The following is a 25,566-nucleotide window of genomic DNA, read 5'->3' as shown; positions in this document are numbered from 1 at the left end:
TTCTGTTATTTCACTAAAAAGGCTTTCTTATCCTTTCTCTCTTTGTATGCCTTCAGAAACTCCTAGAATTCATATGTTGGATTCCCAACAGTTTTTTTTTCTAATTTCTTCTTCTTTGGTTTAACTGTATAATTTACTGTGCTTTATCTTCTAAGTTGGATATTCTTTCTTCTGATTCACCAATTCTGTTGGTAAGGCTCGCCACTGCATTTTTTGTTTGTTCTATTGAATTCTTCGTTTCATTTTGATTTCTTTTTAAGATCTCAATTTCATGGGAGAAATTTCCTTTCATGTCCTGTATGGATTTCAGCAGTTCATGCATTTGCTTCTGATTACTTCTGTGTAATCTTAGGATCAATTTTTTTAATTCCATTTCTTCCATTTCATCATCTTCAGCATCTGGTAGTGAAGTGTTGTGTTGTTGTAGGGGCATCATGTTGTCTTCCTTATTCTTGTTTCTTGGATTGGTGCACATATTGGTTGGCATTTATGGAGATACTCATTGGTTTCTTCATTTTTGTTTTGCTTTTACATTTGTACTAAGACTCTGTAGATAAGTGGAATGTCTGCTTTCAGTGAATATCTAGAAGTTTGTAGTGGGTATGGCCTGGGAGCTCTGTTCAGTTCTCCAGGGTTAAGGGCATGCCTAAGGTGACACAACCAGGTTTAGAGTGATAAATATTATCTCTCTCTTTCTTTATTTTTAATCTGAAGGGAAATTTATTCTGCTCAGATGAGCTTCTCTCATCAAAGGAGACAAGTGCCTGAGTGCCAGCCCTAGTGGGTATAATATTTGTTTGCTCTGTCCCAAAGGATCTTTGCAGTCCTCAGTGTAAGTTCAGATTCTACAGCATTGTCTCTCACCAGGTAACCAGGAAGCCCTAAGTATGTGGATTCTCCCACTGTGACTGCCCAAAGTCCCAGCCACACTGTGAGTCCTACACACACCCTTAGTTTTTACCACAGTCTGGGTATAGAAGCCTCACACAGTCATAAGCTCCTAGCTCCGTTAGTTCTCCTCACCAGAGTCAGGAGTCTCCACTTGGCTGGTTGATGGGCACAGACATGAGCTGGCACAGCTGTTATGTATGTTCAAAAAGGCGCCTGCTCTGTTGGCTTGTTACAAGATGCTGTTAAAAGGTGATCATGGAGAGAGAAATGTGTCCATTCCATCCTTTTTTTCTTTTCCTCTAGTTTGGCAGGTACACTCTTCCCCATGGGGCTCCAAGCCAGGTTCCCTTCTAGGCTCTTCTTGCAGCTTTTTCGGCTGCTGTGGTCTGGTCTCACCTCATTTTCCAATGCTGGTGCGTAGGCTCTCGGCTGCTAGAGTCATGAGTTGTGTGTGTCCATGCCTTCCACATTGGTCTACCATGTCCCTCTGATTTCGGTAGAGTTTCCTCTGCTGTCTTCTCCCAAACTCTTCCTGAGACTACACTCTCTCCACTGTTTTTTTTTTTTTTTAATTTTATTGATTGATTTGAAAAGGATGAGGAGGAGAGAAAGAGATCTCCATCTGCTGGTTCACTCCTAAAGTGGTTGCAACAGCTGGGACCTGGCCAGGTTAAAGTCTCCACTGTTTTTAAACTATCTTCTGAACTAGAGCAGTAAGCTCCCTTTTTACTCTGCCATCTTGGAAGCTGCCCCCAATTCTTAATCATGTGAATAATCAAAAATTGGCATGAGGATTTTAATTTGTTTGACAAATTGTTTTTCTTTTCTTTATTTCAATGAAATATACAGAGGAAAATATAATGGAGATCATTTTGAAGTTATAATAAAGGCAAAATTTAAAGGAAGGATTGGGGAAAATTTACTAGAAATTGAATAAATTGAAAACCTTTTAAAATATATCTGGAATTTATTTTTGTGAGAAGAAAATCAATTAGTCTTTCATCTTTGTTTTACAGGAAAAGTTATCAAAGTCTTGACCAGTTATCTGCAGAAGTTAGCCTTTCTCAGACTTCCCTTGATCCAGGCCAGTCACAAGAAGATGGAAAACAAGATGCATTAAACTTAATTGGTGAAGGTAAGAAGAACGCCTATTTAAAAGGTTTTGGTTGCAGAAATTGGCAGAGAATGACAGATTTCTTTGAAGCAATGTTAGAAATTGACTATTATGATTAAAATGGTCTGCATTTTTTTTCTCGTGTGTTTGTGGTTAAGCTTCTCAAATGATCTTATTTATAACTGTTACCTTCATAGTCCCACTTCCTGTACATTTTTACCCATTCCAATTTGGTTTTTGTGCCTTTACTGCTGTATTAAAATGAGTTATCCAGGTGATAGTGATTAATCACAATAACAATGCTAATGTCAGTTCTTTTCTGTCCTCATCTTCTTATACTTCTTAGCAGCTCTTAACACAACAAATTGTTTCCTTATTCTTGAATCCTCTTTGGTACTTGGCTTTTTGAATCTTCTGAAAAAACTTCAGAAACAAGAATTGAAAAGTGTTTTACTTTTTCCTACTATTTCTTTCATATATATTTTATCAGCCTCTCTTCCCAGTGTGGTGCATCTTCTTGAACAGCATCTTTTTCTATTTTCATAACTTTTCAATTATGTGGTCATATTTCAGTTTCTTTTTTTTGAGATTTATTTATTTATTTGAGCTCTTCCATCCTCTGGTTCACTCCCCAAATGGCTGCAATGGCCAGAGTTGGGCTCATCTGAAGCCAGGAGCCAGGAGCTGCTTCTGGGTCTCCCACATGGGTGCAGGCATATTAGCAGGGAGGCAGCACACTTAAGGATAGAGATCGTACTCACCTTGTGCACTAGTAATGCCAGAGTCTCACAGAGTAGGCAACTATCAAGTATTTGTTGATAGAATAAATGTATAATGAATTTGTGTGATAGGATATGAAAAATAAAGTAAAATCCAGTTAATCGGAAGATGCCAGCATTGTGAACAGTGTTAAACCAAATCTTCTGCTTCTCTTACCTTTGTCATTGAAATGTTCTCGGATGGCCTTAGTAGGCAGTGAACAGTTTTCTGTTGAATTCACTGGTATCATCTAAAATATGTAATTTCAATCAGTAATCCATTAATCCATACTGTGCATGGATTTGCTGACTATGACTCATCTAAAAGGCACATTTATTTAGAATTTAAACCTAATTTCTAATTAGAGGGATTTTAATATCAATAGGAGAGGAATGCTAATAACATTCTGATTCTATGAAAACAAATATATTTTCTGAGAGTTCAAGGTTAAATAACAGATTAGCAGTTAAAATGTTCTATACTCATATACTTAATAAAATGAGTAAAAACAGGGAAAAAGCTAAAAACTAACTGACAGTAACCCAGCGAGGAAAGAGCTGTACGATAAATCTAAACGACTACAAGAACTGACCATGAGAGACATATATCCTTTATGATTAATTGGTTAAGATTTCTAAGAATTCCCAGGTCTAGTTTTAAAAAATTATGGAATTCTGGATAGCTGAGGTAGGTAGTAATGTAAATTTGAATCAACATATCATAAAAATATAGAGATAAGAAGAAACACAGCCGCATACAGTGCAAGCTTTTAGTCTAACTAGAAGACAGTAAATATATATCAGATTGCCTGTGAGTAGAGAAGTAAACACCAAGGTCATAGGGTGTCTCTCATGTTCCTGTAAGAAGCCATCATGTGCCAAAGGCATCCAGCAAAACTAAGCTTGCAAAGAAAGAAGTTGAGATATGAACCTAAATAGCTCAAAATTACCTCTAGAATGAGAAAGTCAACCCAAAGTGTAAAGATACGAAAAAGCACTTTCTGTAGGGATGCAGAGATGGTGCTAACAACTCAAACGCGGGGCCAGTGTTGTGGCCTAGAGGGTAAGCCGTCACCTGGGATGCCAGCATCCCATGTGGATGCCAGTTCCTGTCCTGGCTGCTCTTCTTCCTGCCCAGCTCCCTGCTAATGGGCCTGGGAAAGCTGCAGAGGATGGCCCAAGTATTTGGGCCCCTGAACTCACCTGGGAAATCTTGATGGAGCTCTTGGCTCCTGGCTTCAGCCTGGCCCAGCCCTGGCTGTTGCAGCCATTTGGGGAATGAACCAGTGGATTGAAGAGCTCTCTGTCTGTCCTTCTCTCTCTAACTCTTTCAGATTAATAAATCTTTTTTTTTTTTTTTTTTTTTTTTTGACAGGCAGAGTGGACAGTGAGAGAGAGAGACAGAGAGAAAGGTCTTCCTTTGTCGTTGGTTCACCCTCCAATGGCCGCCGTGGCTGGCGCGCTGCGGCCGGCGCACCGCGCTGATCCGATGGCAGGAGCCAGGAGCCAGGTGCTTTTCCTGGTCTCCCATGGGGTGCAGGGCCCAAGCACCCGGGCCATCCTCCACTGCACTCCCTGGCCACAGCAGAGGGCTGGCCTGGAAGAGGGGCAACCGGGACAGAATCCGGCGCCCCGACCGGGACTAGAACCCGGTGTGCCGGCGCCGCTAGGCGGAGGATTAGCCTAGTGAGCCGCGGCGCCGGCCAGATTAATAAATCTTTTTTAAAAAAATATAGAAAATAGCAGAGAAAACACATATAGAAAAAGAAACATACTAAATATAACCATATATATCAAATTATAACAAAATTACAAATTATTTAGAATGGCTAAATATAAAAGCATAGACAAATTTATGTTAGGAGAATAAAAGCACAAAGAAAGGAGGGTAGCAAACCTAATACCACACAAGTGGAATTTCAGCTAACATTCTGAGCCAGGTGTTGTGTCATAGGATTAAGATAGTACTGGGGACACCTTGCCATATTGCAGTGCCTGCGTTGTGTCCTATCTAGCTTCCTGCTAATATGCACCCTGCAAGGGAGCAGGTGATGGCTTAAGTACTTAGGTGTGTAGACAGATTGGATTCCAGGCTTCTGGCGTCAGCCTAGCCCAGTCTAGTTTGTTGTAGGCATTTGGTATTGAACCAGTAGATGGAAGATCTTTCTCTCTCTCTCTCTCTATCACCTTGCCTTTCATATATTTTTTAAAATAAATAAAACTTATTAAAAATTTAAGACACTATTCATTAAACATTACAAGGAAGGACATGTGTTAATGCTGAAAGCCACAATTAAACTATAGCAAGATTTTGCACCAAATAATGGCATTCACCTTTATACAAGATATAAAGAGACACAGAAACCTAGAGACAATAGGAAATGCAACACACTATTATCAGTATGAAACAAATCAGCTCTACAAGAAGTAAAGAAAGATATAAAAGATCTAAACATAATCAGTAAAGGAGATCTCAAGAACATATGGGGGCCGGTGCTGTGGTGTAGTGGGCTGAGCCTCAGCCTGCTGTGCCAGCATCCCATATGGGCGCTGTTGGTGTCCCAGCTGCTCCTCTTCTGATGCAGCTCTCTGGTATGGTCTGCGAGGGCAGTAGAGGATGGTCCAAGTGCTTGGGCCCCTGCACCTGCGTGGGGGACTGTGAGGAAGCTCCTGGCTCCTGGCTTCAGATCAGCCCAGTACCGGCTGTTGTGGCCATTTGGGGAGTGAACCAGCAGATAGAAAACCTTTCTTTCTGTCTCTCCCTCTATCTGTAACTCTACCTGTCAGATAAATAAAATTTTTTTAAAAAACAAAGAATATATGGAACTTTATACTCTTTCTTCCTTTAAATTTTTTTTAAAACTTTGAACTGATAAAGATTGTATATGTGGGGTGCCAAAGGAAGTTTTGATACATATATACATTTTTTAATATCCAGTGAGAGTAAACTTGTCTTTCATTTAACATTTCTTAATGCTGAAAATATTCAAAATCCTTTTTTTAAGCAGAAAAATAGTCTATTATAATTATCTATAGTAACCCTACTGTGCAACAGAACACCAGAAATTCTTACTGCTATCTGATTATAACATAGTATCCATTAATAAACCTTTGCTCATTCTTCTCTCACCCCTAATCTTCCAGCCTCTGGTAACCACCATTATACTCAAACTTCGGTGAGACCAAGTTTGAGGTACTTGTCTTTCTGTGCTTGGTTTATTTAATTTAACACAGTGACCTCTGGTTTTATATATGTTGTCACAAATGACATGATTTCATGTTTTTATGGCTGAATAATATTCCACGGTATCTATATCTTATTCATTCATTGTTTTATGGAAACTTAGTGTGTTTCCATTCCTTGGCTATTGTACATAGTACTACAGTGAACATGGGTGTGAAACTGTATTTTTGACAGACTTGTCTTCATTTCCCTTGGATACATTCCCGGGATTGGGATTGTTGGGTCATAAGGTAGTTCTATTTCTAGTTTCTTGAGGAACTTTTATACTGTTTTCCACTACAATAGCTGTAGTAAGTTACCCATCAGCAGTGCACAGATGTTCCTTTTTTCCATGTCCTCACCGGCACTTGTTATCTTTGTCTTTAGTTAGGAGCCATTCTAACTAGAGTGATGTGGTATCTCACTGCAGTTTTGATTTGCATTTCCCTAATGATTAGTGATGTTCCGTGTTGTTTTTTTTTTTTTTTTTTTTTTTAAAAACATACCTGTTAGCAATTTGTGTTCCTTTGAGAGATGTCTGTTTAGATTGGGTGCTCATTCTTAATGTGGATTTTTTGGGGAGGCAGGGCTATTGAGTTGTTTAAGTTCCTTATTCTGATTACTAGTCAGATGTATAATTGGCATGTATTCTCTCCCATTTTATAGGCTGTTTACTGTATTGACTAGTTCTCTTGCTGCGCATTAGTTCTTTTGTTTGATGAAATCCTGTTTGTCTGTTTTTACATTTGTTTCCTGTGCTTTTGGGATCTGATCTGAAAATTCTTCCCATTCCAAAGCCCTGAAGCATCTCCTCCCCTTTTTTTCCTGGTAGTTTCAAAGTTTCAAGTGGTATTTAAGTTTGATCCATTTTGAGCTCCTTTTTATACATGGTGAAAGAGAGAGAGGGCTCATCTGCATGTGGATATCCAGTATTCCTAGCTCCATTTACTGAAGAGAGCATCTTTTTCCCAAGGAATGGTCTTAGTACTGTTGCTGTAAGATCAGTTGGCTATAGATGCATGCATTTATTACTTCTAGAGCCTATATTCTGTCCCCTTGGTTTATGTGTCTGCTTTTATGTCAGTACCAAGCAGTTTTAATCTTTGAAGCTTTGTAATATGTTTTTGAGTCCAATAGTATAATGCCTCCTAACTTGTTCTTTTTGCTTCTAATTGTGTTGGCTATTTACATTCTGTTGTGGTTCCTTTCAAATTTTAGTATTGTTTTACCTAGTTCTGTGAAAATGGCTATTTTGTTATTTTGATAATGATTGCATTGAATCTATACATCACTTTTGGTGGTAATATTTTATACATAAAATATTATTTAAAAAAAAGAGATGTTAAAAAAAAGAGATCTTCCATCCACTGATTGACTCTCTAAGGAGTCACAATGGTCAGGGCTAAGCCAGGCTAAAAAGTCAGGAACTTCACCCAGGTCTCCCACGTGGGTGGCTGAGGCCCCAGCACTTGGGTCTTGTTCCACTGCTTTTCCCAGGCCATTAGCAGGGAACTGGACCATAAGTAGAGTTGCCAGGACATGAGCCAGCATGTATGGGATGCCAGTGTCACAGGCAGAACCTTAACCCTCTTTGCCACAATGCTGGCTCCAGGAGTTTATTCATTTTTAAAAGTTTTATATTAAGGAGATAATTTACATGGTAGAATATAAGTTTTGCATGAATTTTAAAGTTATAGCAGGAGTTCCTATAAATAGTCTTAAGTGGTTGGTGATTTAGAGTAAGTGGTAACATGTTAATATTGATTCTCCTAAGCCACGCCTGTGTGCTCTTCAGTTTCATTCACCAGGGATTTATAGCTTTCATGTGGAGATCATTCACCTCGGTTAAATTTATTCATATTTTACACACACACACACACACACACACACATATGAGAAATTGAGTTGCTGTCTAGATGTTTTCAGGTAATTCACAGTTGGAGTATAGCAACCCTACAGATTTTTATATGTTGATTTTGTATCCTGAAACTTTGCTGAATTTATTAGTTCTATTAGGTTTTTGGGTAGAGTTATTGGGGTTTTCTTTATATAAGATGGTATCCTCTGCATAAAGTGACAATTTTACTTCTTTCTTGCTAATTTGGATGCTGTTGATTTATTTCTCTTGCCTGATTGCTTTGGCTAGGATATTCTATAATATGTTGAATGAAAGGTGCTAAAAGTGGGCACCCTTGTCTTGTTACAGATCTTAGAGAGAAAGCCTTCAGCTTTTTCCTACTCAGTATGTTACCTGTTGGCTTGTTCATATATGGCCTGTATTATGCTGAGGTACGTTCCTCCTATATGTAAGTTTGCAGAGTTTTTTTTTTTTTTTTTGTAAGGCATATTGGATTTATCAAATGCCTTTTTTGCATCCATTGAGACAATCATAAATTTTGTCCTTGTTGTAGTATATCACATGTATTGATTTGAATATGTTGAATTATGCTTCCATCTCTAGGATGAATTCCATTTGTCTGGTTTTGGTATGCTAATACTGTCTTCATGGAATGAGTTTGGAGGAATTTCATTCTCTTATAATTTTTGGAATAATTTAAGAATTGATATTAATTCTTTAAATATTCAGCAGAATTCAGCAGTGAAGCTATCTAGTCCATAACTTTTTTATTTTAAAATTTTTTACTCTTTTTTTAAAAGACTTATTTTATTTATTTGAAAGACAGAGTTACAGAGAGAGGCAGAGACAGAGAGAGAGGTCTTCCATCTGCTGGTTCACTCCCCAAATGATCACAATGGCCAGAGCCTAGCTGCTCCGAAGCCAGGAGCCAGGAACTTCTTCCGGGTCTCCCACACGAATACAGGACCCCAAGGACTTGGGCCACCTTCTACTGATTTCCCAGGTCATAGCAGAGAGCTGGATCGGAAGCGGAGTAGCCAGGACTCAAACCGGTGCCCATATAGGATGCCGGCACTGCAGGCTGGGGTTTTAACCTGCTGTGACACAGTGCTGGCCCCCAGGACTTTTTTTTTTTTATTTTTATTTATGTTTGAAAGTCAGAGTTACACAGAGAGAGAAGGAGAGGTAGAGCCATAGAGATAGAGAGGTCTTCCATTCGCTGGTTCACTCCCCAAATGACCACAACGACCAGAGCTATGCAGATCATAAGCCAGGAGCCAGAAGCTTCCTCAAGTCGTCCCACATGGATGCTGGGGCCCAAGAAGTTGGACCATCTTCTACTGCTTTCCCAGGCAATAGCAGAGAGCTGGATTGAAGTGGAGCATCCAGGACTTGAACAAGTGCCCATATGGGATGTTGGCACTGCAGGTGGTGGCTTTACCCCCTATAGCACTGACCCCAGGACTTTTTTTTTTTTTTAAATGGGACACTTCTTACTCCTAATTCAGGCTCACTACTTGTTATCAGCCTCATTGTTTCATGATTTAATCTCGATAAGGTAAATGTGTCCAAGAATTTGCCCATTTTTCTGTTATATTTTTGTCATATAGTTGTTCATAGTAATCTTTAACAATCATTTATTTATTTGTATTAATTTGTAAAGGTGAACAAATTTCATATATCTCATTTACACAGAAATAGATTATTTTTTAAAAGATTTATTTATTTACTTGAATGAGTTACACAGAAAGAGGAGAGGCAGAGAGAGAGAGAGAGAGAGAGAGAGATTGATCGATCTTCCATCTGCTGGTTCACTCCCCTGATGGCCACAACAGCCGGAGCTGTGCTGATCAGAAGCCAGGAGCCAGGAGCTTCTTCCAGGTCTCCCACATGGGTGCAGGGGCCCAAGGCTGCACCCAAGGACTTGGGCCATCTTCCACTGCTTTCCTAGGCCACAGTAGAGAGCTGTATTGGAAGTGGAAAAGCTGGGTCTTGAACTGGCACCCACATAGGATGCCAGCATTACAGGCAGTGACTTTACCTGCTGCGTCACAGTGCTGTCCCCAGACTGTTGATACTTCTCACCCCATACTCCTTTCTACCCATGCTGTCACCCTCTCTCCGCCTTTCATTCCCATTCCCTCCTTTAATTTTTACAAAGATTTTCTTTCAGTCTATTTTATACTCATAACGTTAACCCTACACTAAGTAAAGAATTCAATAAATAGTGAGAAGAAAAAAACACTGTTCCTCAACAGTAGAGACATGGGCCATAAACAATCATGGAATCTCAAAATGTCAATTTCACTCATATACATTTCATTTTTTTGGGTACTCTATTAGTTACCACAGATCAGGGAAAACGTGGTATTTGTTGTCTGGGCACTAGCTTATTTCATCAAGTATAATGGTTTCCAGTTGCATCCATTCTGTTGCAAGAGACATAATTTCATTCTTTTTTTGTGTGGCAGAATAGTAATCCATACTCTGTATATATCACAATTTCATTATCCAGTTATCAGTTGATGGACATCTGGGTTGATTCCACATCTTAACTATTGTGATTTGAGTTGCAGTAATCATGGGGGAACAGATCACTCTTTCATATGTTGAATTCATTTCGTTTGTGTAAATTCCGACGAGTGGGATGGCTGGGTCTTATGGTAGATCTGTTCTCCATACTGTCTTCCACAATGGCTTCACCAGTTTACATTCCTACCAACAGAGGGTTAGGATAGCTTTTTCCCTACATCCTGGCCAGCATTTATCATTTGTTGATTTCTGTGTGAGAGTCCTGCTAACTGGGGTGAGATGAAACCTCATTGTGGTTTTTATTTGCATTTCCCTAATGGCAAGAGATCCTTAGCATTTTTTCATGACTGTTGGCCATTTGAATTGACTCTTGAAAATGCCTATCCAAGGCCTTTGCCAAATTTCTTAACTGAATTTTTTTGTTATTGATTTTCTTGGGCTCTTTATAGATTCTGGATATTAATATTTTATCAGTTACATACTTTGCAAATACTTTCTCCAATTCTGTTAGTTGCATCTTGACTTTGTTATGTGTTTCCTTTGCAGTGCAGAAGCGTTTCAGTTTAATGTAATCCCATTTGTCTATTTTTGCTTTGATTGCCTGTGCTTTTGGGGTCTTTTCCAAGAAGTCTTTGCCTGTGCCAATGTCTTTACAGAATTTCCCTGAGTTTTTCTCTAGTAATCTGATGGGATCAGTTTGTAGGTTTAGATACTCAGTATATTTTGAGTTCATTTTTGTATATGGTGTAAGGTAGGGGTCTTAGTTTACAGTTTTGCATGTGTAGGTCCAGTTTTCCCACTGTTTGTTGAAGAGACTGTCCTTTCTCCAGGGATTGAGTTCAGCTCCTTTGTTGAAGATTTGTTAGTGTAGATGGGTGAATTGATTTCTGGAGTTTCTATTCTGTTGTATTTGTCTACGTATCTATTTTTGTTTCATTACCAGGTGTTCTGATTATAATTATTGCCATTTAGTATGTCTTGAAATCTGTTATTATGACACCTCCAAATTTGTTTTTGTTGTTTATGATTGTTTTAGCTACTTTGAGTCTCTTGGTTTCCATATGAATTTTTGCATCTTTTTTTCTTTTTCTTGATGTTAGAATGTCATTCGTGTTGTGATTGAGATCACATTGAATCTGTAAATGGCTTTCCATAGTATGGACATTTTGATGGTATTAATTCTTCCACTTCATGAACATGGAAGATTTTTCCTTTTTTTTTTTTTTTGCATATTCTTCTAACTAGTTTTTCTTTAATATTTTATAAATTCATCATATAGATCATTTTCACCTGCTTGGTTAAATATATTCCAAATCATTTAAATTTTTGTAGCTATTGTTAATGGGACTAATCTTACAAGTTCTTTCTCAGCCATAGCATTTTCTGTGTATGCAAAAGTTGTTAATTTTTGTCTGTGAATTTTATATCCTGCAACTTTACCACACTCCAAGTTCCAGTAGTCTCTTAGTGTATTCTTCTGTTTCTTCTATTGATAGAATCATGTCATCTGTAAACAGGGATGATTTGACTTCCTCCTTTCCAATTTGTATCCCTTTGATTCCTTTTTCTTACCTAACAGCTCTGGCTAAACCTTCCATTACTATGTAAATAATAATGGTGATAGTGGGCATCCTTGTCTGGTTCCAGATGTTATTGGAAATACATGCAACTTTTTCCTATTTAATATGATGCTGGCTGTGAGTTTATCATAAATTGCCTTGATTGTGTTAAGGAGTGTTCCTTCTATACCCAATTTGCTTAAAGTTTTTATCATGAAAGATGTTTTATTTTATCTTACGTTTTCTCTACATCTATTGAGATAATCTTATGGGTTTATTCTTTAATTTATTAATATGATGTATCACATTTATTGATATGCATATGTTGAACCATCCCTGCATGCCAGGGATAAATGCAGTTTGTCCAGGTGAATGATCTTTCTGATGTGTTGTTGAATTTATTTAGCTAATTTTTTTTGTAGGACAGGATCTGTCACAGCCTCTACTGGTGTCAGATTGTGCCTTCTCCCTGCCAGTTGCTGGGCACCCTTGTTGGGGGGGTGGGGAGAAAGAAACGTGCTTTTCTGTTACTGAATTTGGCAGGTACCCTGCCTCCTGCTGGAGCTTCTGGCCCAAGTCAAAGACAGTGTGGCCCACAGGCTCTCCCTTGGGCAGTGTGACCACTGGCGTGGGCTGCCACCCTCTGCTCTCACCTGCCTCTCCAAAGCTGGCGTCTCCTGCAGTTCCTGCTGCAGGGTCATGTGTGATGTTTCACTCGTTGCTGCTTGTCCACACCTTCCATGCTGTCCTTCTTCCTCCTGTAGAATTTCCATTGCAAGCTTCTCTCCAGCTCTCCCCTGGGAATGCACTTCCTTTGGTTTTCTTCTGCTGTTTTCTCCTTTCAAAATGAGCACACCCTTCCCCTATTAACCATCTTGGAATTCCTTGAGTATCTGTTTTAAAGTTCTAATGCCTCCCACTTCATCTCTGATTTTACTTATTTGAGTCTTCTCTTTGTTTCTTAGGATATCTAAGGGTTGCTCAGTTTGTTCATCTTTGGAGAACCAGCTATTCATTTCATTGATTTTTAAAATTATTTTTAGTCTTTATTTCTGCTTTGAGTTTTCTTTCTTTTCTTCTACTCATTTTGGGTTTGGTTGGTTTTCATGTCTTCTAGTTTCTTGAGTTACAGTGATGAGATATTTCTGCTTTGCCTGTGTAGATATTGACAGGTATAAACACCCCCTTAGTATTGCTTTTCCTGTATCTCATAGGTTTCTGGTATGCTTTCAATTTCATTTATCTAAACAAGTTTTAAAACTTCTTTCTTAATTGCTCCCTTGATCTGTTGGCTGTTGTAGGAGTGAGTAGTGTAATGTCTATTTATTTATGTAGTTTCAGAGTTTTTCTTGTTACAGATTTTTAGTGTTACTGCAGTGTCGCCAGAAAATATACTTGATCTATTTTAGTTTGCTGAGACTTGTGCTGTGACCTCTCTTGTGACCTGTGTTACATGTGTTGAGAATGTGTTTTCTGCAGTTGTTGGGTTACATTCTGTAGATGCCTGCTGGGTCTAGATGATCTGTGAGGCTGTTTCACGCTGCTGTTTCTTTGCTGATTTTCTGTCTGGATGATTTGTCCCTTTCTCATAGTGGAGTAGTTAGTGTCCCCTGTTGTTAAATGGTGTTCGACATGGTTTCTCCCTTTATGAATCTAGTGGTCTGATGTTGGTTGCATATGTGTTTATAATTCTCATTTCCTCTTGCATGATTGCACCCTTTACCATTATGAATGCTTTTCCTTATCTGTCTTTAATGCTTTTGATTTAAAATCTGTTTTATGCAATGTTAGTGTAGCTGCTTCTGCTTCTTGTTGGGTTCCATTTACATAGAATATCTTATTCCATCCTTTAACTTTCATCCAGCCCTGTTCTCAAGGGTGGAGTGAACTTCTTGTAAGCAGCATAGAGCTTGGTCTTGTGATTTTATCTATTTGGTCACGCGTGTCTTTTATTGGAGAACTTATCAGTGTAGATGTCAGGTAATTAGATAAGTTCTTACTGCTGCCATTTTGATTGTGTTTTATTGTAAATCCTTTCCTTCTCTCTCTTTCCCTTTCCCTGTGTTATAATCTTGCTTTGTAGTTATTTTCTGTAATACTGTGTTTTATTACTTGGTTACTGGTTTTGGTAACACTATATTAGAGTTGCTTTATGGTGGCTGTGAGGGTTACAAAAAGCACCTTTTGACTATAACAGACTATTTTGAAATGATAGCAGCATGACACTGATTATAAAGATAGGAAAAGAAACAACAGAAATTAGTAAGATCAACATCTCTTCCTATGTTGCCTTTCTCTTAAGATATTAATGTAGTTTTTATTTTAAACTGATTTTATTCATTCTAAAGATATGAATAGTTTATGTACGAAGTTTACAGTATTAGAGCATTCTAATTTTATATAGTTATCAGTTTTTTACCTTCCAATATTTTGTTAGTATCTCTTTCCATTTGGAGAATTCCTTGAACTTTTCTCGTAAGACAGGTCTGGCAGATATAAATTCTCTAGACTTTGATTTGTCTGGGAAAGTCTTTCTTTCTTCTACATATCTGAAGAGTAGCTTTGCTGGGTACAGTATTCTTGACTGGAAGTTTTTTTCTTCAGTAATATCTCATCCTACTTCCTCCTGGCCTTTAAGGTTTCTGCTAACATGTCTGAAGTCAGGCAAACTGGGACCACTTTATTCTTTCTTTTATTTGAGAGTCATGTCTTTAAACTTGTAGAGTTTGATTACATCTTTTTTTTTTAAAGATTTGTATTTATTTATTTGAAAGGCAGAGTTACAGAAAGAGAGAGAGGTCTTCCATCCACTGTTTCACTCCCTAGATGGCTGCAATGGCTGGAGCTGCGCCAATCTGAAGCCAGGAGCCAGGAGTTTCTCCCAAGTCTTCCATGTGGGTACAGAGGCCCAAGGACTTGGGCCATCTTCTACTGCTTTCCCAGGCCATAGCAGAAAGCTGTATTGGAAGTGGAGCAGCCGGGACTCAAACTCTCACCAACATGGGATGTTGGCACTACAGCCAGCGGCTTAGCCAGCTACACCACAGCGCTGGGTCCTGATTCTTTGGTAGACTTGGTCAATGTGAATGATTGGTGACGGCCTCCTGAAACCAGATAGTTCCTTCTTTCTCTGCATTCCAGACATTTTCAGTTACTATCTCTTTGAATAAGCTTTCTACCTCTCTACCAATTGCTTGTTGCTTTAACATTTTTTTTTATCTATTCTGGAGGATCTTCTCCTGCCTCAGTTATATCCTTGATATGTAATAATCCTTTCGCATATGTCACAAAGCTTCACCTACTTGCAAGGTATTTTCTGTTCTTAGTTTTTTGGTAAGCACTTTGTGCTTTTAAACAAATAGGTATTTTTCTAATGTACATTTTTCACAACCTTTTTAAAGGCCTCTCTCTCATATTTCACTTGTCAGCAAAACTGTGAAGGTAGAATGACCAGTCATCTTTTGGGTTGTTACCATTTCGCAAAAGAAAGGATAGGTTCCAAGATGCCTTGCCCAAGTCACATGGCTAAAAAGCACATAGGAGCTCTCCCGACCCACAGTGCAGTTCCACTGAGTCATGGTGCAGTAATCATAGAGGAATTTAGTGAGCACTGCTGTGTGGTAGGCACTGAAAATGTGACACAGAACGCAAGTCCATGTCTTTCAGAGTTTATTAAAGGAGGGAGAACCCCCACAGTTAGCAGAGGACCAGAGGAGCACTTCAAGGGGCGCTTTGAGATAGTGTGTAATATTCAGAGACCTCTGGCTCTGGCTCAGGTGTCACTTCCACAGCTGTAGGAGTAGAACTGGTTTTCCATCTTCTTTAGAAATCTGCTGACTTCCTTAGACCTTGGCCACTTAAAGCTGGAATTTGTATAGTTTGGTTGAAACTTACTCAGCTTGGAAAAGAACTGCTTTTGCCTCAGCTATGGAAAGATCTACCATCCTTGCTTTGGGGGTCTTCTGAAGAGCAGAACTTAACAAGGTTCACATTGCACAGCCAGTCCTGAGGATCTGTTCAGAACCTCCCCGGGTCGCGGCATCCTGCTCAACTGGGGCAGTCCCAACTGACTAGGATCATTGTCTCTAGTGGTTACTTTTACCATGGTATTTCTGTGGCCTGGGCACTGTCATTGTTACTTATTAGTTTGTTTTTTGTTATCAGCCACAAACAAACATGAACATGTTTTATTTTTGCTCTGAAAGTTGGTTCTCAAACTTCCCTATCCAGAACTTTTATGAGAAGCACAAATAATTTAGTATAATTTTTAAGAATGATGAAAGACAAAACATGCTAAGATAGAGATTTTTAAAATTATTTTATTATTTTTATTTATTTGAGAGACAGAGTTCACCGCCCATAGTTCATTCCCCCAGATACGTGCAGTGACTGGAGCTGGAGCCAGAACACAATCTAGATCGACCGCATTGGTGGCAGGAACCCAGTTATTTGAGTCACCACCGGCTGCCTCCAAGGGTCAGCACTGGCAGAAAGCTGGAGTCAGGAGCCAGAGCCAGGAATGAGACCACAGGCCTATGATGCGGGGTGCAGGTGTCCCAACTGCTGGGCCAAACATCTGAAATACTGCTCTTTCACATCGTGGTTAAATGTATTTATAATATCTTGTAAGTTATGGACATTTGTAAGTCTTTTAGGATTTTACTGTTATGAATCTTGAAGGGCAGGTAACTGATGTCTTATCCCAATTTTCAGGTAAAGAAGATACTCCCTCATTACTTGGTCTCTGTGGGTCTCTAACATCAGTAGCAAGTTACAAGTCTCTAACAAGCCTAAAATCTAATGACTACCTTGCAAGTCCTACAACAGAGATGACAAGTCCAGGCTTAACTCCATCCTGAAAAACTATGGAAAGCCAAAGGTTTTTATGTTGTAAATGTTCAATTTACATAAGTTTGACTGCTGGGAAGACCTTTGAAATTTTATATTGTTCTGGTACATGTTGGGAATTCTGTTCTGTTGCTTAAGGTTCAGTCCACTACATGTAAACTTGAGTGAAAAACACAATGATGCTGTCATTTGTCATTTGAAAAATAGATTTCTCATTGAGGAAGCTTAAAAATGAGAAGGCTTTTCAAAATGTTCAAAGATCCTCCAAACCAATAATTCATTGCAAACTGTACATATTTACTCCTCAACTGATGTTTTATATACTTAAGTGTATCTTAGTGACCAGAGAATGAATTCAAGGTTTTATTCTAGATACTGTATGTATTTTCTTTGCTTCATTTTTCAGTGAGTAAATTTTCAGTTTATTAGCTTCATATTTTTATTAATTTCTTCTTAAGCCCTAATGTTTAAATGTCTTGTTTTCAGTATCTGGGGAAGGTTCTCAAGCTGTGTTTCACAGTGGCTTATTAAATTTTTCTTCAGCATTTATTATTTAGCACCAGCTTAACATTCCACATAACATTTTATAAATTTTGTAGGAATGCCTAAAAAGGCAATTATTAACTTAATTTACTAGGGCCATGGGGAAAGTATTTTATATGAATATGGGTAAGTTGAATAAACTTATCTTTGTTTTCCCAGGATTTTCTTAAGAGATTATCTACTAAAAATATGATCAAGTATGTCTCAAAAGTTGGAAACACTTCAAAATTAGAACGAATGTTTAAAAAGTATATTGGGAAGGATTTCAAGTTTGAGGATTTGAGAATCTTTTAAACAAAGATTAGTGGGTAATCACTATACTTAACAGTAAATTTTATACATCTGACATATAGTGCTTTTTCTTGTATGCAAGAATGGTGTCATGTATGTTTTACAGTTTCTATCACTCATCATGCCATCAACCCATTTAAACACTGATGCTAAAAATTCGTACACTTCTAAGGTAAATTTTTCTTCTTTTAATATATAGGATCTCCATTTTAAATCTTTCTGCAGTTTTTGAAACAGCTACATTTGTCCCTTAAAATTCTACCATATTGAAAGTGTATGAAATATATTTTCTATAGTAAGTAATATGAGGAAAACATGATTAGTTGTGCCAAAGAAGTTTTATACATTGTTTACATGAGGAGTTCACAGTTCTGATTGGGGACTTCATATGGTATTTTTTTTTTAATTAATAAAATCCAGTCTTAGTAGTTTTCACATATAGAAGAATATTCACCCTAAAACAATGCATTTTATTGGGAAGGGGCAGGAAAAACTAAACATTCATTCTTTGCATTAGAAATTTAGGAGTCTGGTGGTTCTCTACAATATTTAGAGCCTAGTCTCATAATTTGGAATTTAAGATAACAAATAGTAACAAGGCCCATCTTACATATGACAGTCCAAACAGTGCCATTTCAAAGGAGGCTTGGAAACCACCCTGAAAATAAGTTGTCTTAGATATGTCAGAACATACTCAGAGCTTTATATCTGTAGTTTAAGACTTTAATATTTGTAGAAATGCAAATATTCTTGAGAAATGGTACCTTTAATCTGTTCTCAATCTGTATACATTGTTGTTAGTGAGGTATCCAAAGCACGTTTAACCAGCATGGGAGATGGAAGGAAGGAATACAGTGAGAACAATGGGAACTTGGGGAAGGAGTGAGGAAATAGACAATGAGAACTTCGAGAATTTTACACTGGCCTTGAGCACCACTGCTCTTTCCTAAGAATGATCAGAATATTTAAATGCTTTATTATTCAGAGTCCACTCTGAACATTTATGACATTTACGATCCTTTAGTAATTTGAAAATGTTAAATTTCTTCCATGCATTTTATAATGTAGAAGGAAATCCAAGATTGATATAACTTTTCAGATTTGTCCAACATACACAGTAACTTGTGTTCCTTAACATGCTACTAAGTGCATATTTAAACATGACATCTGAGGATCATTACTTTTCCTCCTTTCTGCAGCTCTTGGTGTGAAATTCATCTGCTACTGTGAAATTCAGGTTTCCACACAGTTCCTTTCACATTGGTTAGAGGTAGTTTGTTAGTGTTTGCATGAGGACACAGTGTATGTCTCATTCTTCAATTTTAGTGGTAATGTTTATTTTTCACAATCTTCACCCCAAAAGAATGCTGAATTATATGCTAATATTTCCATGTTACTTGTTGCCTTGATGTACTATACTTGTTGCATGTATATTAAACATTTTGTACCATGCATTAGTGGTCTTATTTTTCCCTTGACAGAGTAACCTGATTCAAATGGTACAATGAATTTTTGTTACAACAAATGTGATAAATGCATATTATTCCACACCTAAAACACTAATATCAAAATGGAATTGTAGAAATCTTTATTTTGTATCAAATTGTTTCTTAAAAGTAGTTATAAGGCAGGTGTTTGGCCTGCCAGTTAAGCTGCCTACTTCCTATATTGGAATAGCTGGGTTCAATCCTTAGCTCTTGCTCCTGCTTCTAGCTTTCTACTGATGCAGAGTCTGGAGGCAGCCATGATGGCTCAAATAGCTGGGTCCCTGCCACTCACGTAGGAATTCTCAGGTGAACTCCTGGATTTACCCCAGTTCTAGCCCCTGCAGGCATGTGGGGAGTGGACCAACAGATCAGGACACTGTCTCTCAAATTAAAAAAGAAAAAAGTTTTACATACTATATAATGATGTTTCAACAAGCGACAGACCATAACTCCCAATAGTGGTCCACCAAGATTATAATAGAGTGGAAAAATTCTTATTGCCGGAGCCAGTGCTGTGGTGTATTGGGTAAAGCCACCGCCTGCAGTGCCAGCATCACATATGGGCACAGGTTCGAGTCCCGGCTGCTCTACTTCTGATCCAGCTCTCTGTTACAGCCTGGGAAAGCAGAAAATGGCCCAAGTCCTTGGACCCCTGCACCCACATGGGAGACCTGGAAGCTCTAGGCTCCTGGCTTTGGATCAGCGCAGCTCCAGCTGTTGCAGCCAGTTGGGGAGTGAACCAGCAGATGGAAGACCTCTCTCTTTCAAATAAATAAATCTTAAAAAAAATTCTTATTGCCTAGTTATATCAGAGCTGTCATAATGTCCCAGCTGTTGTAACATTGTGTCACAATACATTCCTCACATTGTGGTGAAGTTTGTGTAAATAAACCCATTATGCTGCTAGACATATGAAAGTATGGCATATATAATCATATACAGTAAATGACACCTAGTGATGACTGTGTCACTGGTTCATGCACACTGCAGGGTTAACTGTGAACCAGTATGCCATTATTAAGCTGGCAGCAGCCTCACACATCATGATTGCACTATCAGGCCACGCTGAGTGACCTATACTATTTCAATGTGGACATCATTGCCTAATGGCACATTTTTAACATGTGACTTTTACAGCTATGATGTAGAGCACACATCTATGTAGTACAGGTGCTGGCAATGACGCTGGTTTATTTATGTGATAGCCACTTTCATTTCTCACCTAGAAAACAGAAACGCTACCATATTCTTTGCACCTATTTGTGGGCCAAGGATGATGTCAGCATTAAATGAAATAATTTGTGTAACTTTTCCACGGGTAATTGCCAAATGCAAATCAGTATTTATTATGATTGGTGGAAAGTTAAAAAACAAGTAACCTGGTAAGTTTGAATTTAAGTCATTATTTTACATACAAGTTTTCAAATGGTTCTAACTGTGTCTTCAATTTACACCTTAATGAAAGCCCTTTGTGAAGTTGCTGTCCTTAGGTAAAATGGCAAGATTCTGCTAAACTAATGTGTTGGATTACCTCTAAAATGTCACAAGGCTGTTTTAACCTTATGGATTTAAAACTTAATATCAGTTTACTTTATTCTGTAAGCAAAGCAGCTTCCACTTAGCTCTAGCATTTGTTCTTTTTAATTGCCAGGAAGATAAAATTAATCTTTGTCATTATGGTCCATTTTAGAAGTATATTTTAATACACACCTGAACTTTTAGATTTTTTTTTTAAAGATTTACCTTATTTATTAGAAAGACAGAGTTACAGAGAGGCAAAGAGAGATAGAGAGAGGTTTTCCATCCACTGGTCCACTCCCTAGATGTCCGCAACGGTCAGAGTGACGCTGATCCAGAGCCAGGAGCCAGGAGCTTCTTCCAGGTCTCCCACGCGAGTGCAGGTGCCCAAGGACTTGGGCCATCTTCTACTGCTTCTCCAGGCCATAGCAGAGAGCTGGATTGGAAGAGGAGCAGCTGGGACTCAAACCAGCGCCCATATGGGGTGCTGGCGCTTCAGGCCATAGATCGTTTTTAAATAGGTTACCTCTCAAGTCCTGTTTTCTCTATTTTGAGTTCTTTCCAAAACCAATCTGTTATATAGCTGTGCCAAAAAGTCGGTTTCCCATTGATGTCTTGTTCCTCCCAGGCATACCAAGTTTCTGACTGCATTTCAGATTTGATCTGCTGCTTTTCCACATAAACAAAACCAAGCCACACGGACTAAATTCCGTTGCCTTACTGACTCCCACCTTCCTGCATGTCTAACTGGACAGCCTGTCAGTCTTGGCTTTAGATTTCCAGACCACTGCTTCTCTGTCCCCAGGCTGAGTGAAGAGCTCCTCCTCAGATTTCCCATAATTCCCTTTACATACATCTCATTCCTTACTGTGAAACCTCCTGTGGCCAGTGACAATATCTGAAATGTCTTCAACAGCACTTTTTATATTGCCAGCAATGTAAAATTTTTCAATAAATGGTGACATATTAAGAAATAAAAGCAGTAGTTTCATATCTAAAAAATTCATTTTTGAAAACTCAAAATTGATAGACTATTTTTTCTCATATCATTAAAATTTCTGCCAAAGAAAAAAGGGTTTAAAGGAGTCAAATGCTGTTAAACACAGTGAATAGTTTTCCTAGAAGAAAAAAAAATTGATTTTAACACCATATATATTTTTTATTTTTATTTTTGAAGATTTATTTTTTTTTATTTCAAAGGCAGAGTTAGGCAGAAAGAGAGGGAGAGGGAGAGAGAGAGAGGGGTCCTCCATCTGCTGGCTCACTCCCCAATTGGCCGCCAACAGCTGGAGCTGTGCCGATTCGAAGCCAGGAGACAGGAGCTTCCTCCTGGTCTCCCACAGGGGTGCAGGGGCCCAAGCACTTGGGCCATCTTCTGCTTTCCCAGGCCATGGCAGAAAGCTGGATCAGAAGTGGAGCAGCAGGGATTTGAACTGGTGCCCATATGGGATGCCAGCACTGCAGGTGGCAGCTCCACCCACTATGCCACAGCACTGGCCCCATCCCATATGCATTTTTTTTAAAAAAGTACGTATTAAAGGTCACAGATATCTAATGCTTGAATATTCAAAATACTTCTTAAACATTTATATTTAGGTAATTAAATATATATGCTAGAAAAGATGACACTAATGTTAATAAGATAAACAGTTTCCCGTAGAAACATCCCATTACCAAGTACACTGGTATAAATATTGCAGTTCCCTCAACATACGTATTCAAAAGAGTGGGAAGCACTTCTGGCTGACAGTTAACTGCTGATCTGAAGTGAAATCTGGAAATATTCATCACTGTTACTGTGTTCCATTATCTTATAAGACAGTTTTGGGAGAACAATTTAATGTCATTCCATGCACTAAGTTTATATAAGTACTCATAAATGAGATTATGGGGCTGCATTGTGGCAGTGGGTTAAGCTGCCGCTCTGCAATGCCAGCACCCCCTATCAGAGGACCAGTTAGAGTCCCCGCGGCTCCACTTTCAATCCAGTTACTCGGTAATGGAAAAGCAGTTGAAAAGACCCAAGTACCTGGATCCCTGCCACCCCCTTGGGAGACCTGGATGGAATTCTAGGCTCCTGGCTTCAACCTGGACCAGCTCTGGTTGTTGATGTCATTTGGGGAGTGAACCAGTACATGGACGATCAGTCTGTCTCTGTGTCACTCTGCCTTTTGAATGAACAAATAAATTTTTATTTTTAAATTAGAGGTTATTATTAAGACAAACTGCTGAGATAATTTCTTCTCTTTTTTTTTTTTTAAGATTTATTTGAAGGCAGAGTTCCCGAGAGAGGGAGAGAGATCTTCCCTCCTCTGGTTCAATCCCCAAATGGCCGCAGTGGCCTGGGCTGTGCCAGGCTGAACCAGGAGCCACGAGCTTCTTTCATTTCTTCTACATGGGCGCAGGGGCCCAAGCACTTGAGTCATGTTCTGCTGCTTTCCCAGGCGCACTATCAGGGAGCTGGACTGGAAGTGGAGCAGCCAGAACTTGAACTGGTGTCCACATGGGATGCTGGCATCGCAGGCAGTGGCCCAACTCACTATGCCACAACGTAGGCTCTTAAGTAATTTCTAGCAAATTTTATTGATGCTGATATATTTTAATATATTAATGCTTCTTAGCTACTTACTATAGAGAAAGCTTCAGTTTAGCCATCTTTTCATACAGATATATCGGATGTAGTATGTATTAGAAAAACTGTTAGTTAATTAGATCTATTTCATTCATAAAGAATTTTCCTTAAGGTACAGCATTGGGGATGGGGAAGATGGAAACCTTTTTGGTATTTATAGATGATATTTAAGTGTGTAAATGCTTTTGAAAAGCCTCATATGAAAATTTCCCGCCTTTTTCTACCAATCAGGTATAAAAATGAAGATAGTAAAACCAAAGTAAATTTAAAGATGGTAAACAGCAGTTTCAGAATTAACTTTAATATATATACACTATAGCATTATATAATGTTTCTGTATGAAAATATTTGCCTAGAAACAATATTTTAGGTAAGTAAAATATTTTTATGAAAATACAGAGGATCAGTAGTAGTTATATTTATATGGATTTGTACACTGCAAATTTAAGATAAATCAATGCAGGACAACATACACAGAAAAGGGTCTATACTAACAACACAGTTTACTTCTGTTGGAACATATAAACACTTTTCTACTATAATACAAAATGCATTGCTTCCCCTAGTGACACTAGAGAAGAGTTGTCACTGAAATATATTACTGTGTTTTAGGAGGGGGAATGTTTCACATTTGTTTAAAATACACAGAAAATGCAATAAAGTGCTCTTTCTTCCAGAATACAGAGCTGAGAGTATCAAACAGAAATATAAAAAAAATTTCTTGTCCTGCAATAGTATCTGTTTTGTTTTATTTCTACACATAAAGCTAATTACTTAGTCGTGTCTATGACTGAAAGCGATTTTCTTGAAGAAAACAGCTTTTTGGTTAGTCTTATGGTTTAACATACCAGTGTGAAATAGCATAAAATCCAGGATATTTTGAAAATATTTTTGACTGGTATGTATGAGTTTCCTTATCTGAAAGGCTTGGGACCAGAAATGTTTCAGACTTTTCAATCTCTGGATTTTGGAATATTATATATATAAAATGAACTATCTTGGGGAGAGGACCCAAATCTAAATGTGAAATTCATTTAGGATTCATATATATCTTGTACACATAGCCTAAAGGTAATTTTATGTGATATTTTCAGTGTGCTTGTGTTTTAACCATGAGGTCAGGTATAAAATCTTGCACTGGTGGGATCATATCTATACTCAAAAAGTTTTAGATTTTGACATTTTGGATTAGTTATGTTCAACCTATAATGACATCCATCTTGTTAGAACAAGTCAATAGAAATGACCTAGGGAACGCCATAAACAATGATATTCAGATTAAAAACAAGAGGTCCTTCAAGTACCCAAACAATTTATTTTTACTACCTAAATATAGTGTTTTCCACTGCATACTCAAGTTTGACTAAAGTAAACATTTAGTAACAACAAAAAAAAATCCTTTCTTCTGCAAAACAGTAGATACACGTCTTTAGTTATCAAAAGTGGTAGGATCCATATCACATAAATGATTATATTTTGTTTTATAAACATAAAATAACCACATTTGTAATCAGAGAAATACTAATACACATAAAGCCTTAAACCAGTAACATGATTGAGAGTAAAAAAAAAAAAAAAAAAAAAAAAACTCAGGCTTTTGATTTAAAGACAATGACAGGTAATATTTGGTAAGCATGACTGATGCTATTCAATGACTCCTTCTGTAATCTACTTGATTGAAATACACTATATCCATCATTCACACATAATCCAAAACAGCTGCTGTATCTGACCCATTCCCAGTACAATGAAATTATTCTAAAACATACAATGTTAAACTCTCAGATTGTTTTCAACGTGAGGAGTAATTTCCTTTTTCTTTAGAAGCATACTCAGTTTGTGATTTCTGGAATATCAAGTATCTCCAAAAACAGGAAAAAATTTATTTTTAAATTAGAATTATAATTTATAGGGAGATTTAAAAATTACTATTTTTTTAAATTCTAGGAGAGGAAGACAAAATCATTCTAAAGAAATGATTGTGAAAACAGTTCTTGCCTACACGCATCCACCTCATCTGGCTGCGGTCGTTACCACCATGAAGCAGCATGACTAGTTCTGCTGCCCTCCAGTGTTCTGTTTCTGGAAAAAGGCCTTTCCAAATTCGTATGTGCTGATCATAACTGCACAAGCAGGGGCAATTTTAATTAAGCGAGGTATCAGGCCTGAAAAGAGACAAGAAAAATAACAAATTTTACCTTATTTAAAAAAATTTATTTGGCCTTAGTCTGGTAATTAAATGATTTATAAAATTCTGTACCATAAACTGGTAGCAAACAATAGATGAAGTTGTTCACTTCTAACCTCTAACT

General features: G+C 38.0%; 2 protein-coding genes and 1 long non-coding RNA gene across 13 annotated transcripts in view; 1 reads left to right on the top strand and 2 right to left on the bottom strand.

The window, feature by feature from the left end:
* The window catches only part of LOC127492686 (uncharacterized), a 76,422-nt gene extending 72,314 nt beyond the window's left edge, over positions 1–4,108 (bottom strand). The window contains exon 1 of the long non-coding RNA XR_007922390.2: positions 2,942–4,108. This is a non-coding gene — a long non-coding RNA (uncharacterized lncRNA). The remainder of the gene's footprint in view (positions 1–2,941) is intronic.
* RUNDC3B (RUN domain containing 3B) overlaps positions 1–24,842 on the top strand; it is a 166,064-nt gene extending 141,222 nt beyond the window's left edge. For 5 of the 7 annotated variants that reach the window (XM_017344326.3, XM_002713831.5, XM_051853374.2 and 2 more), the window contains 2 exons: positions 1,908–2,026; positions 16,649–24,842. In XM_017344326.3, coding sequence (XP_017199815.1) covers positions 1,908–2,026; positions 16,649–16,794 — 265 coding nt within the window. In that variant the 3' untranslated portion in view covers positions 16,795–24,842. Of the gene's footprint in view, positions 1–1,907; positions 2,027–8,192; positions 8,276–16,648 lie in introns of all 7 variants that reach the window. The other 2 variants (XM_008261795.3, XM_051853372.2) reach the window with 1 other exon arrangement.
* Positions 23,540–25,566, bottom strand: part of SLC25A40 (solute carrier family 25 member 40) — a 39,241-nt gene continuing 37,214 nt past the window's right edge. For all 5 annotated transcript variants that reach the window (XM_051853376.2, XM_051853377.2, XM_070059856.1 and 2 more), the window contains one exon: positions 23,540–25,419. In XM_051853376.2, coding sequence (XP_051709336.2) covers positions 25,307–25,419 — 113 coding nt within the window. In that variant the 3' untranslated portion in view covers positions 23,540–25,306. The remainder of the gene's footprint in view (positions 25,420–25,566) is intronic.

The sequence above is a fragment of the Oryctolagus cuniculus genome, chromosome 16, assembly GCF_964237555.1.
Source record: "Oryctolagus cuniculus chromosome 16, mOryCun1.1, whole genome shotgun sequence".
Classification (NCBI taxonomy): domain Eukaryota; kingdom Metazoa; phylum Chordata; class Mammalia; order Lagomorpha; family Leporidae; genus Oryctolagus; species Oryctolagus cuniculus.
This window is presented reverse-complemented; position numbering and strand designations above follow the sequence as displayed.